A 15,243-nucleotide genomic window follows, 5' to 3' on the forward strand; every position below is an offset into this window, starting at 1 on the left:
CCACCTGAGAAGAGTCCTGGTTACTCATGAATTCCTGCTCTCCTGCCCACCTGCTGATGGCTGACAGGCTTCTACCTAGTTTTCTCCCTTTCTGTCTAGGAGAGAACTGCCAATCATCAGCAGATGGGCGAGAGCAGGAGATTATAATATCCAGGACTCTTCTCAGGTAGATTTGACTCTTCTCAAGGCCTGGGCTGCAATAATTATGATGCTGGTTCTCAGCAACCACTTACATTTAGCTCATGAGTGACACACCGCTGACATCAGCATTTCTGTCACTATTTTATGCTGCCCTCAGTGAGGTCGGCATAACGTTGATGACAGGTTCCCTTTAAGGCATAGGGGAACCTAATAAACTTTCTAAAACACAAGCCCCTTGCCCCACACAAAAATGATCCTTCTCTTTCACACTAATAAATATTAGCTGGCACTTGGGCAGAGGTAAGAGGGCCTCAGGAAAGCCGTTTAACCAATTACTCCCATCCACATTGTAGCAGGGAGGAACGTCCCCGTTCTTTAATGGCACCGGCAGCACATTTGAACCTATACCACCGCTTTTCCATTCCTTTTATACTATGCAATTAATTTTTTCTCACTCGTGGCAACATCATTATAAACTTCCCACGTGAGAAGTATACGGAATTCTAGACTGCCATTCTCTATGGCATGTCAATACTGATACTCACCATAGCAATAAAGCTACAAGACAGTTTTCTCAGTTGGATCTTTTATTCTTAGAAATTAAGAAATGCTGTCAATGGCATAACAATAAGCAATGACAAATTGTCATCAAACAAATGTAAAAAATCTTTAAAAGCTTATGGGAAATGAAGACAACCAAGATTATTACGTCCCTCCTTAAAGGGGCTATGCCACGAACAATATTACCATGCAATGAATAGGACATTTCAAATAAAGTATTTTAATATACATGCAATAAAAATATATGTTTTTTTTTTACATTACACTTTCATCTCTGTTGATACCCCCTGCTGTTTCTCCTGTGGCCAAAATTCCGGTCCACCTTCTACAGCATTCAGAGGTGGACCAACATACTCAGTGGCTTCTCTTCCCCTTCTGTCAGTGCTGGAGTAGTGATCTCATAGAGAAACAGAGGAAGTGGTCCAGACACCCTTCATTCATCATTCCTACATCTAAATTTATAGAACTACATAGCTATACCCTCTAGACAGAAGAGAATGAAAGGAGGGGACATTACGTACGGTATGTATATCTGGGGCTACATGTGAGGGACTATTTTTCATGCAGGGGAGGATGGCGTTAACCAGAACGGATTGCAGTGCATCCTGGGACATGTAGGTGCTTCATTCTCTCATGTGACAAGCTGCCTACAGAAGGGAAAGATACCAGAGGTCTCTTCAACCGACGATAGAGAAATAGCGGCTGATCAATCTAATATGGTGGTTCTTCCAGGCTATAAGCAATGACATACGCCACTCTCTGTATAGAAATAAACATGCATGCTTGGCCAAAACACTGCAATAGCTGTCGTATGCCATAATGACTTCAAGAGTAAACAACCTTCAGCCTTACTATCTGTATTTGGCAGATCAGACAAGATCTTGTCCAATCTTTACGTCTATCCTCCTGCTGACCACTACAAGAAGTGTGTGATTATCATAGATTAAGACACTTTATTCACATTTATCACAGATGTTACTACTACAGGGTCTCGCAAGTACAAACTATAAATAACAAGTGCTCACGCTCTATTAAAATTCAGTCGCCAAGTGTTGACCTTGGACACCAGAGATGGTGGAATGAACATTGGATGTTTATGCGCGTTCATTAATATTTCTCTTAGCTCAGATGGAAGGAACTCGGACAAAAGAAATCTGCACTGTCAAGGCTTAAACACGTTTATCTCCACAACTAAAAACTGGTCACACGCGCTTGATAAAAGCAGTTCAAACTTGCTGGGTTTTTGTGGGATCGGCCAACCATTTAATGTGTATGGTGGCCTCGTGACCACTCACAGACACCAGGTCTCATTGGAGGAAATTTGTATTTCTATGTGTCTTATCCTTTGTTCAAGCAGAAGCAGAGCCTGGCTGCAACTTATTTACCTCTCCCCACTGAAAAAAGTGGAGCTGAACATGCAAACATGGAGTTGGGTGAAATGCCATGTTTGGCGGACAGCTATTGCCTTTGCATAGCCAACTTGTTTGAGCCTTGATGTAGTAAGGGTTGTTCCTACATTTAAGTGAGAGACTTGATTGAAGGCTGTAGGGTCATTCATTACAAACAGAAAGACAGTAAAATGCTTATTACACCATCCTACACGCGTATAATTACATTTTTTGTCACACTGCTGCTCCCTAGGTGCTCCTCCTTGGTGCGGTAAGAGTGGCTTTGGGTTCAGTAGCTGCTCACTTGGGTGGCAACTACAGTCCCCATCATGCAATGCCGACATGTATCTGCTGCCCTCATCCTGTGCAGTTCATATTAAGCGTTCTTACTGCTAACATATCAGTTAACAGTTATAGCTTCCTATAACTCCAAGTGCAAGAACAACAGGTCACAACCCGATAAGGATGGTTAAAGGCAATGTACACCTTTGAGGGCAATTTTTTATGATTGCATTTTAATCATTTAGGGTTAAAAAAATAAATAAAAAAATCTTCAGTTTTATTAAAAATATTGAGCTGTCCAGTCACAAAGGGTTAACAGTTTTTCTAGCTGTGTTAATAGTATTTGTTATGGTCATCTAATAAACCTATCTAAATTATTAAAAACCCTTATTTAAGCCACATTCTTATCAGTAAGATAAGACTTGAGCTGTAATGAAAGTTTATAAGGTCAGATAAGGAGCCGTCCGTTTAGCTGGCTGACAGAACAGAGTGAAAATTCAGATCCTGCTACTAGATAAACTCTGCCATGTACAAAGAAAAAGGGATCCAAATTTTTAATAAAGACCAATTGCAAAAAAAAATTTTGGGCTCAAAATGAGTACAATGCAATAACAATTTTAAAAAAGCGCCCAAAAGTGTACATAGTCTTTAAAGGGGTTGTCTCACTTCAGTAAGTGGCATTTATCATGTAGAAAAAGTTAATACAAGGCACTAACTAGTGTATTGTGATTGTCCATATTGCTTCCTTTGCTGGCTGGATTCATTTTTCCATCACATTATACACTGCTTGTTTCCATGGTTACAGACCACCCTGCAATCCTTTAGTGGTAGTCGTGCTTGCACAATATAGGAAAAAGCACTAGCCCATGTGTGCGCCCATGATCCCGTCCACAAGAGAGGTTGATGCTTTTTCCTACAGTGTGTAAGCATGACCGCCACTGATGGATTGCAGGGTGGTCTTTAACCATGGAAACGAGCTGTGTATAAGGTGATGGAAAAATTATTCCAGTGAAAGGAAGCAATATGGACAATCACAATACATTAGTAAGTGCCTTGTATTGACTTTCTCTACATGATAAATGCCACTTACTGAAGTGAGACAACCAGGTTCATACCCGGCCAGAAGTAGAGAAGCCAGGGAATGGAAAATGGTGGAAAAGTAAGTATGAATCTTTCATTAGATGAGCTAGGGCAGGGATGGGCAAACTGCGGCTCTCCAGCTGTTGTAAAACTACAACTCCCAGTATGCCTACAGTTATCAGCCTACAGCAGGGCATGATGGGATTTGTAGTTTTACAACAGCTGGAGAGCATCAGTTTGCCCATTCCTGAGCTAGGGCAATAAGTAAATACACAATTCCTGGAAAACTTTAAGGTGCTAAGTGACCAAAGTTATGTTACAGATCCTTATGAAGCCCAAGACATATTCCCTAAAAAGTATCAGATTTTAGCAATATATTATTTGCACTGCTATGGTATGCTATGCAAAACTCAAGGATTTTACTTCTCATCTGTAACTTGCACAAGGAAGCTAGCAATCTAATTCTACTAGCAAAAGACTGCACAGAAGCAGAAATTTTACACAACGCTAATTAATCACTTTATGATCGCACACTATAGAAATAAAATGGCACTGCAAAAATGTATGCCCGTACTCTCCAGAGAGCCTAGGCATCATTAAGCCCATCTGTAACAAAGCCCAAGGTCTAAAGAGGGCAGTAGGTGCCAACCCAGTTTACAAAACATACACCACAAAGAGTATTATGTGCTGTATCCTATATAAACGTAAATTTTCCATTATGTGAAATGCATGCATATTATATACATTATATATATATATATATATATACAGATTTCAAACATGGAACCGGATATCATCCATAATGAAAATGTATACATAAAAAATGCTAGTTGCATATAAAGCTTCCAGTAAGCAATAATGCACAGCACAGACAGCCATTTAATTTTTTTTAATTCACTAGTTTTATGCAAATGGAACTCCTAGTTAAAAGAATAGGGTTCCTCCTCAAAACCCTCATCCGTTGACAACTCCAAAAACATCCATACAACGGCATGCACTGGGCGAGAATTGCACGCTTGCAGCTGGGTTCCCATGCAGATTACAGCTTTAAAGCCTCATGCGCATGACCGCATTTTCAGTTCGTGCCCAATCCCCATTTTTTGCGGATCGCACATGGACAATGGATCTGCAAAAAACGGCACACAGATGTCATCCATGTGCTTTCCACATCTGTGCTGTCCTATTCTTGTCCATTTTGGGGACAAGAATAGGCTTTTTTATTTTTTTTGCGAAAAATGTGGGATGCACACAGACCACATCCATATTTTGCGGATCAGTGAGTGGCGGACCGCAAAATGGATATGGTCGTGTGCAGGAGGCCTCAGTCTGAAGGTACCAGCAGCAGGACACCTTGTTACCAGCTTTTCATCGATGAACCTACTAAAAGGCAATCCCTCAAATTACAGGATAACAAAAAAAGTTGTACAAGTTTCCAATATGCAATATTACTATTGTTCAAGATCCCGACTTGCTGTAAGCGAGTGAAAACATTCTTAACTACATGCAGAGGCTGAAAATCTGTACAGACCTACAGAAAAAACACTTTTTACAGCGGAGAGTATGCTGTTTTCTGTCTCCAGTCTAGGCAGTCACCTGTGAAGTAGACAGCCTTTACTGTAGGACAGGGGTCAGCAACCTTCGGCACTCCAGCTGTTGTGAAACTACAATTCCCAGCAGGCTCGATTCATTTCCATGAGAGTTCTGAGCACAGCAGGTATGCATGCTGGGAGTTGTAGTCTCACGACAGCTGGCGTGCCGGAGGTTGCCTAGCCCTGCTCTAGCATGATTAATTCTATCTACACTGATACACAATAGCAATTGGGACACCAGCGAGATTGGTGCTGCTGATGGACGATTGCCTTGGGCTGTATACAAATCGGTGATAACTCTCACCAGCAAGAATCATTAGGCCTGTACAGTTTTCATTCTCTGGATGTAAAACAAATGTTTTAACTTATTGACCGTATGCAGAGATATTATAAACGATTAAAAGGGAATTTCACAGACCCCCCACCTCCCAAAAAAAAATAAAAAAATATAGGAAAAGGCATGGTATGTTAAAAAAATAAGAAAAGAAGCCTTTGTCAGGCTGCGTTCACACGTCAGTGATTTCCATCAGTTATTGCGAATCAAAGCCAGTAGTGACGCCTACTCTGAGATGAGGTAGAAGGGAAAAATACACACCTCTTTTGGGTTTTTGACCCGAACCTAGTTTGGGCTCACAATAACTGATGGAAATAACTGAAGCGTGAACTCAGCCTTACCTGTCTGATGCAGCACCACCACTCTGGTTTCTTTGCAGTGACGACATACCCGTTTACCTCAAGTGACTACTGAGGCCAATGATTGGCTGCAGCAATCACATGGGGTAGTCGAGGACATCATCGAAACAGAATGCATACAGGTGCATCTGCGCTGGAACAGCAGGGTATTACACAGGTGAGTAAGGCATCTTTTATTTTATACTTTCTGCCTTTAGCTACATTTTTGGGACTCTCAGGAAAAAAATTAAATAACTATAAAACCAATATATTCTGCTTCAACAGCATATAAACATTCTGCAAAGTAGCAATGTTCTTCTCACAAGTGATCCGCTGGCTCAGGCACCAAGGACGGTATATACTCATATGTTTCACTGGTCTCCTTCAGAGATCTGGAAAACTCAGGAGCTGTACAACTTACATGCTGAGGTTTAGCTACATTTTATTTTAAAACAGGATAATAGAACAAAGATTATTCCAAGTCCTAAAATGCAGATTTAGAAGCCCAATATAAAGCAGCAAAACAGGAAGCCTATACAATGTTATATATAATAACATTCCTTATACACTGAATGCCAGGGGCGTATGTAATAGACCTCGATTTTAAAACACTTGCCACAACTAGAACATAAGAGGTTCAAAGCTGTAGGTGCAATATTCCAGGTACAGCACTGAAGACAGAGATGAGGTGAGGCTGCAAGTGCAGGAAAAAGGAGACCGCATTATTAAAGGGGTTCTCCAGGATCCTGATATGTATGATCCATCCACAGCATAGTTTATTAATACCTGATCGGTGAGGGTCTGATACCTCCCACACATTAGCTGTTTCCTGCATCCTCTGGTTCCGGAGCTAGCACTTTGATTGGCGAGGGTCCAACATTCGGCACCACTTCAATTAGCCGAGCTAGCACTTTGAATGGAGCAGAAAGCCCAGCTCCGTTCAATGTGTAGTGGCTGTACTTTGTTACAGCAGCTCAGCTTTCATTGAAGTAATTGGGAGCCGAGCTGCAGTACCCTGCACGGCCACTACACTCTAAATGGAGCTGTGCTTTCTGCTCCATTCAAAGTGCTAGCTCCGGCAGGAAAAAGCTAATTGAAGTGGTGCTGAATGTTGGACCCTCGCTAATCGGATATTAATGAGGATACGTAAATCAATACCAAGAGCCTAGAAAGCCCCTTTAAGTCATCTATCCACCTCTACGAACTTTCAGTGATGTTTTGGTCTACACAGTTCTATAGATTTGTGCATGTAGAGACATCAGAATAAGCAACATGTAGTATTTTTATGGCGTTAAGCATCTCAGGCTCTGCTTGTGTTTCACTCGAGCGAGTTTTCCACGCGGGAGCAATGAGTGATGTGAACGCATAATACCGGCACTGAATCCTGACCCATTCATTTCAATGGGTCTGTGTACATGAGCGTTTTTTTCACGCATCAGTTCTGCGTTGCCTGAAAAACACAGCATGTTCTATATTCTGCATTTTTCCCCAGCAGCCCTGGCCCCATGAAAGCGAATGGGGCTTCAGGGAAAAAACGCATTGCTTCCACAAGCAAGAGCAGATGCGATGCGTTTTACACTGATGGTTGCTAAGAGATGTGGTTTGTAAACCTTCAGTTTTTTATCACGCACTTGAAAAACGCATTGCACCCACGCAGAGAAAACTGAACGCAATTGCAGACAAAACTAACTGCACGTGCTTGCAAAATGGTGCGAGTTTCACTGAACGCATCCGGAGCCAATCCGTCACGCTCATGTGAAAGAGGCCTTGGACTTTTACAGTATTAAAATGTATTGGCTCCTTGGAGCCAAAGTTTGTTTCGACCAAAGTCGTGCCAGACTTCGGTTAGTTCCTACTGTATGCATATCTGCATATTGAAAAACAAGTTAAAATAGCAATCCGAACTGGGCTTTGGTATAGGCTGGTACCTCTGCCCAGTTCGGATTGCCATTTTAAGTTGATCATCAATACGCAGATATGCATACAGTAGGAACTTTACTTTGGTTCGAAACGAACTTTGGCTCCATGGAGCCAATACATTTTAATGTTGTATGGATACAGCATTAAAATGTAAGTATTTGAACGAGTCGTCTTTGGATCTATGATCCGAAGGTTGATTCGCTCAAGCCTGTTTATAATTCAGGATTTTTTTGTGCACATCCAAACGGTGAAAATGGTGTGCAGTGTTAGATTTAACCTCATGAGCATCATGTATTCTGGATGACTGGAAGGTCACAGAAAAGTGAAAAATAGTGTACTTGCAAGGAAAAAGCCTTGAAGAAGACAGCTACTAAAAAGAAAAACAATACGAATGGTGTCAGTTTTTTTTTTCTTCTCACTTTGGATTTTTGGGGACACTTTTTTTAAACTGGCATTTTAAGGCCAAAAAAAAAAAAAAAAAAAAAAAAAAAAAAAAACACAACACTATCTCCAGATGTTTTATGATAGGCTAAGGAAAAATATTAAAAGCAGGACAAACAGGTGTTTTTTGTAGTGGTGTTTTGGTGTTGACATGATGTGTGTATTTGGAGACAGTGGCGTTTTTAAAAATCAAAATGGCACCATGCTCTCGGTATGGCGTTTTCCCCCTCAATTTCTGGTACTTTTGTGCCACAGACATCCATTGTTTTTTTGCCCTTATTGAAAAAAACTCAAGTGTCGTTTTTAATGGTGTTATTTGTACCAATGCGTTTGATCTAAAGAAATAATGACAAGGGGTACATACAATCCTACATAGAAAACGAAAGACATGGAAACAAGGGCATTGAAAATGTTAGGTGCTAAAACACATCATTTATCCAAAACTGCACAAGTCGGGCATTTTTGGATACTTTTTTTGGCAAAAGAAAAAACGCCAGGACAAAAACAGTTTGCCAGCTCCCTTCTACAAGAACGGTTACGAATACTTTCTTACTAGAGGTGTTGCCTAAGTTTTTGTCTCTGCTCAGTCTACTGGTTCAGATCTAGTGAAATTCACAATCATCATGCAGTTCTGTACTTGAAACCAGTGCCATCATAACAGGATGATTCCTGGAACATTGAATGCCGGATTATAAGAAGTCTGTCTATTCTGCACACAAACATTAGGCTTCAGCCATTCGATGGACAAGTTTAGAAAATGCTGGCGCCACAGCAAATCGCATTATGGATGGTTAATGCTAAAATATGCAGAAAAACTATGTGTGGTGGTTTCCAATAAGGGTCCATTCACACATCCGTGTGGGTTTTGCGGATCCACAAAACATGGACACCGGCAATGTGCGTTCCGCATTTTGCGGACCGCACATCGCCGGCACTATAATAGAATATGCCTAATCTTGTCCGCAATTGTGGACAAGAATAGGACATGTTCTATTTTTTTTTTTTTCCGGAATGGAAATGCGGACCCGAAAGCATGTGCAGCCCCATAGAAATGAATGGGTCAGCAATTCCGTTCCGCCAAATGCGGAACAGAATTGCGGACGTGTGAATGGTCCCTTAGACAGAAGGGGGGGTGGGGTGTACCGGCCAAGGGTGTAAGGTTTTAAGTGAGCCACCAACTCTGTGTCCCAATCAAAACTAGAAATGTCAGATCTAAAACATTCCAAGGGCTGGCCATATGATAACAGTGACCACACCAGCCAAGAAAGGCGATAAAAGTGCCACCAACTAAAACTACTAGCATTTTATAAAAGCCCAGAGAAGCCATATGCACTAGTAAAGAAGACTATTCCAATTTATGACCGGCTGCACAAAATAAGCGATTACTTTATGCCACAATTTTCTACCCTTATTTGCAGAGCCAAGCAAAGATCACCAAAAAAAAAAAAAAAAAAAACTGACAAAATGCTTACAGGTTGAGAAACAAAAATACAGCAATAATAACCATTTATAACTTAAAATAAATAATAAAAACAATCTTCACTGAGCATTTTTTCAACAATGTTTAATGTTAAGAAAAGAAAATTACAACCAAAAGCATCTACTACATTTCTAGTTTCGACATTTCACGCCAACTTATGAACAAAAATCACAAAACAAGCACAGGTTTTATTGGCCCAAATGTAAAGCGAAATCCCAGAAGGCGGCCTAGTAAACTTAATAAAGCATTGACAATTTGGCCTAGGCAGGACAGAGTTAAACCTAGACACCACAGTTCTCCTGTAGTTTCCCAGCCATATGCTGATACCCTTAAGACGCCATGCGCTCCAGCTTTATAAGCTTTCATCTCCAATTCCCTGTTTGAAACATGAACCGCCTTGGTAACAATGACTCTCTGTGTGCCGAAAATCCTATTATTGATCCACCTACTTACCTTGGGCTGGGCTCTTCTTGGAAATGCGACTTTAGGGTCAATCTGAAAAAGGACAGGACATAGGGAAAGGAAGAGGGGGGAAAAAATAAAAATATAAGTGAGTAGCTTGAATTCATCTTTCCCACATGAAGATTTATGGCTCATATTTAAGGGGTGGTATTATAGGCATTTATCATTAAACTGTTAAAAGGGCATAGGAGCATAGGCCGTTATGCTCTGCAGACCCCGACAAAGTCAAAAAGGGTTACTAGCCTGAAAACAAGGCGCATTTAATGTGCTCAGCTTGTACCTTACAGAAATGACATTGATTTCCTTTATTACAATGTACTGAAAAATGACAACTCCCGAGCACACAGGAGACCCACTGATATCCGTATAACAAAGTGCTTCTTTCTCGCTCAGTGTGCTGAACAGATGTTTCAGCCCCACAGCTAAAACGTAAAAGTTATTTGCATGTACTTCATAATGCGCCGCTCCGCAGAGCGATCTGCATACGATTCTGGATAGAAACCGGCCACCAACAGATAAATCTGTGCAACCCCCTTCCCAGCCACAACTCCGAGCTGCCTGCAATGGAACAAGCTGCCGCCTCCACCTAATCACTGATAACGCGCACAAATACAGATGCCAATACCTGCTTCAAAACATAAATCCCTTCTGTTCAAAAGCGACATGCAGTCTATTACGGTTTCGGAATAAATAGCTGGATTTTCCCTAGAGGACTTGAAATAAGTAGATGTTGTGGCTGGCAAGAAACTAAGTGTAAGCCTTCAAAATGGTTCTGAGATAAAACACAGGAACCTAGAGCAGCTCCACCGAAAGATCTACCGCAATAGACCCCCCCCCCCTCGCCGCCACCTCATTAACTTGTCGTTAATAATGCCACCTACAGTTTTAAAAATCGGAAATCGCCAGTAATATAGAAGCGGTGCTCTGCTTTAGTCACCTACGCGCAGGAGAACACTTACTATGATTTTACAAACCCTAAAAGTGGTCAATGAGGTTGTAACCCCTCTTTCGATACAAGAAGGGGCCGTGCTGCAAGTCATAGGACGGTAAAATTATAGCACCTAATGATGAGCCATTAATTCCTATTTTTCCAACACTTCACACAAAAAACAGCAAGACTGCGGTCTCATCTCAAAAAAAGCATTATAATGGGAGACTGCAACAGGTGAGATTTTTTTTCCCCATACAAGACTGAAAATAAAGGGTTAATTCTAACCAAGCAGGACAGTAATGTTTGCCACAGACCGGATAAGACCTAGGAAGGCCATTTTTTTTTTATTTGTTTTTTTTTTCTGTAGAAAATATTCCCTTTAAGACCTGTATGGAAGTCACTCACCCTAGGCACACCTACCACTATGACAAACAATAAAGGTCTAAAACATGCACAAAAAAATAAAAAAAAGTTAGTCATAGACTTCCTATATCTAGAAAATCAGCTAGGGAAAAAAAAATGACTAGCACAAAGTAGTTATTCTTAGGTCTGTGGGCCATTACCTAAAATCAAAGCTTTTAACGTAAGTGTAAACAAGAGCGGTAACTCCATGCCAAAACCAACCGAGCTGTCTCTCGCACTGAATGTTGAAACACGAGTCAAAGACTAGACAACGCTACATTAACAATAATCAAGAACGTGGTGACAGACACAAACATACCATTACGTCCCATGGACCATCTGCTTTCTCCTGTACCGCAGCCCACGTGTTCCCACCACCCCAAACAGTCAAACCTTTGGCCTAGTCATTAAATGATTAGCGTCAGCCCCGCAGCATTCATGTGCCGTAGACATATAAAATAACACGATAACAACAACATCACTGAACAATGACCAAGCGACAAAAAGAAGCGGGCGTGAAGTTCTGGGACCTGGAGTGGACAAGTTGTAGACCTAAGGGCACGTTTTTTCGCCATGGGTAGATACAGTATACACACACACAATGAGAACATACTGTGGCACAGGTCAGTAATTACACAGTCACCACAAGAACAATACAGAAGTGTAATAATAGTTTCAGCATATATCCTGGTCTCTGTAGGCTTCTCTCTTTGCCTATTTTCCATTTCTACCAGTAACTGAGCTTCTCTGAATGAGGACACGGTTAAAATTCTGACATTTAACAGTTGTTAAAAAATCCTTTATCTAATCAGTGTAATTAGCTCACCTTTCCCTCCTCATTAAGCACGGCACTAGCAATACAGGGGATCTTTTGTCAGCGTCCTTTCTCCAAGCTTGGTTAAGGCATAATTAAACTGGGTAATAGGGTGCAAAGAAGGCTATGTTTTATCCTCGTGCTTTACAAACACAGGAGAACCTAAGTGAGATACACTGGTAGACCTTGTACCAGCCTCTTAAAAAGGTGGACTCCAGCAAACTGGCATCTGACACCTCTCACAACAACACAAACAAGTCAAATGTGATAGTGAATGGACCAGATTTCACTAAGCTCTGCTGGCCTACCTAAACCCTACAGCTCAATACGATGGGGTGACCTATAGGCACCCGCTGGTAACTGAGGGGTTAAGCGTTTTATAGTCTCATACACTGACATGTAAAAAAAGCCAAAAAAAATAAAAAAAAGATTCCCCATTGCTAAAAGATAGGCATTAAAACAGAAGCAAGCTGATGAAAAGAACGAGCAAGGTGTAAGGCTTTAACTTTAGCCACAGCAGTTATGAGGTCCACAGTCAAGTGTCTGGTGGACACACCAGTATAGCAAGCCATCCAACAGAAAAGGAAAAAGGATGAAAATAAATAAAAATAAGATAAATTGAAAAAATAAAAAGCACAACATACCGTCTTGGAATCTAATTCATGGTGGGGTTGAGCTAATACTTTATCTACACTTGCGGGATCTGCAAACGTAACAAAGCCGAAGCCTCTGAAATCAGACAAAGAACAAGAGAAATGACAATGAGCGCTAAACATGGAGCACAGATACAACGTGGAAATTAAAAAGAGGCAAACATTATAAAAAATTTAAATAAAAGACACAAATACACTCAATTACAGATTTTAAAAAAGTCCACTAGAAGAATTGGTACAGGTAGAAGGCTGTAGGACATGTCTACTAAGGTCTTCTGCAGGAAACAATAATTTCATGGGACTAATAAATACGTCAATACGGAGTAATTATTGTAACATATTTCACTCAGAATCTCAGGACAGTGCCATCTTAGATTGTATGTATATATATATATGTACTAAGGCACCGTTTCAGGGTTCACTACCTGGGCACCATGCTCGATGGGTACCACCCAGGAGATTGATGACAAGAAGTGGATTTACACACTTGGTGAAGATTTCTGGCACAGGGAATCTGGAGAGAAGCTGTGAGACAAGGGGGCGTGTGCCTGACAACTGGAAGTGTTACATCCAGATGCTATCAGGCCACTGAACAGCACCTATGCCCTCCAGAACAAGTTCTACACGCTTCCCACACGACACACGGACCTTACCTGGATCGCTTCGTGGTGGGGTCCCTCATCACCATGCATTCTCGGATTTCTCCAAATTTGCTAAAATAGTCTCTGAGGCTGTCTGTGCACAAACAGAAGACATGACAGCTATCAGCCAGGAGAGGGGAAGAGTCCAGCACCAGCCACCCCCCCACCACGGACTAAGCCCCAAATAGCGATAGGGGTCGAATAGAGGACTCGGAAGGGGGAAATAAATAAATAAGGAGGAGAGGAGAAGTGGGAGGCAGGAGAAGAGGAGAAGCTGCCAGCTGGAACAAAGAGCCAGATCTTCAGAGAGGGGCAGCCTTACCTGGGGAGGTCTGCCAGCTCAGGCCGCCGATAAACATTTTACTACAAGGGGAAGAAAACACAACACAAGTCAGCACAGATGTCACATCGGCCATTTTGACGTGTAACTTACAAAAGCTTAAAGGGAGAGATAGAGAGAGAGAGAGAGAGGGGCAGAGATAGAGAGGGATGCAGAAGACAGAGAGAGGGGATCAGCTCCACACAGGAGAGGGGAGGCCCCTGCCTCTCATGACATCAAGGTGTCACTGACGGGGATGCAGAGCAGTCTCCTCTCCCACACCCCCCATCCCCTGGAACTTACCCGGGGTCGTGCTGAGAATCGTTCGGACTCCCGGAGGTGGCCTGGCTCCCATCAGCCTCCATAGCCCCTTGACACAGTTTCAAAATTAAGAATAATAACTAAATAAAAAACAAAAATAAAAGCTGAGGAGCAGAGAGAGCGAGCGGAGCGGTAAGGTCAGGGTAGAGCGGCCGCAGCCCGGCTCTCTCACACAGACGACAGCAGCGGCGGCGGCGGCACTCCTGCACTGGGACTGCTGTGTGTCACGCAGGGAGACTGGCAGCAGCTAAGCTACGAGGAGCCCACAACACAAGATTATTGAGCCGGGAAGAAGCTCGTCACACGTGGGATCAGCTCAGCATTGCTCTGCCTCCTCCTCCTCCCGCCCCCCGGCAGCAGTGGCCCCTCCCCCTGTCTCCCAGAGCGCCGGCCGTGGGCGTGCTCGAGGAACGTGGCCGGTGACGTCACGCTGCCGTCCCACCTGCCCGGCTCCAGCTTCTGGCCAGTAACAACAAGGAGCGGAGCGGCGGCCGTGACGCGCTCCAGTATTTGGATACAGCGCCTACGTCGGGCGCCTCACCGGCTGCTAAATATAGCGCCCCGGCGGGGGCTCGTCACCTGCCGCCACTGTTCACATGAGAAACGCTCTGGCCAGCGGTTTTCTGTACCGCTGCCCTGCTCCCGGGACGGTGCATGCCGAGCAGCAGAGAGGAGGAACCTTTCTCGGGCTGGACTCACACTTGCGGGTTTTTTATGCTTGTTTTTTTTCTAGCCTAAGCAAGCAGTTGGCAAAAAGACGCATCAGAGCTGCATCAGTCTGCAATGACCAAGTGGGGGTCATCTACTAATGTTCTACACCTGTTACCTGTTGTAGAAAAATCACAATGCCGAATCCGAACACAATTGTAAATTAATGCCGGATCCGGCATTCCGGCAAGTGATCAGTATTTTTGGCCAGAGAGAAAACTGCAGCATGTTTCCGTATTTTCTCCGTCCACAAAACGTAAGAGGGACTGAACTGATGCATCCTGAACGGATTTCATTAGGATAAAACTGATCAGTTTGTTTCCGGTATTGAGCCCCTAGGACAGATCTTAATACCGGAAAAGAATAACGCTAGTGTGAAAGTACCCTTAGGAGTTTTTACAAGAGTATTAGAATTGTTTGGTTAAGGGTTTCCTTCTT

General features: G+C 42.6%; 1 protein-coding gene across 3 annotated transcripts in view; it reads right to left on the reverse strand.

Annotated features, from left to right (window-relative positions):
• The window catches only part of MSI2 (musashi RNA binding protein 2), a 653,102-nt gene extending 638,661 nt beyond the window's left edge, over positions 1 to 14,441 (reverse strand). For all 3 annotated transcript variants that reach the window (XM_044285054.1, XM_044285053.1, XM_044285055.1), the window contains exons 1-5: positions 14,080 to 14,441; positions 13,780 to 13,820; positions 13,470 to 13,551; positions 12,808 to 12,892; positions 10,008 to 10,049 (exon numbers count right to left, since the gene is read on the reverse strand). In XM_044285054.1, coding sequence (XP_044140989.1) covers positions 10,008 to 10,049; positions 12,808 to 12,892; positions 13,470 to 13,551; positions 13,780 to 13,820; positions 14,080 to 14,141 — 312 coding nt within the window. In that variant the 5' untranslated portion in view covers positions 14,142 to 14,441. The remainder of the gene's footprint in view (positions 1 to 10,007; positions 10,050 to 12,807; positions 12,893 to 13,469; positions 13,552 to 13,779; positions 13,821 to 14,079) is intronic.
• Between the last annotated feature and the right edge of the window lie 802 nt (positions 14,442 to 15,243).

Source organism: Bufo gargarizans, chromosome 3 (genome assembly GCF_014858855.1).
Source record: "Bufo gargarizans isolate SCDJY-AF-19 chromosome 3, ASM1485885v1, whole genome shotgun sequence".
Classification (NCBI taxonomy): Eukaryota; Metazoa; Chordata; class Amphibia; order Anura; family Bufonidae; genus Bufo; species Bufo gargarizans.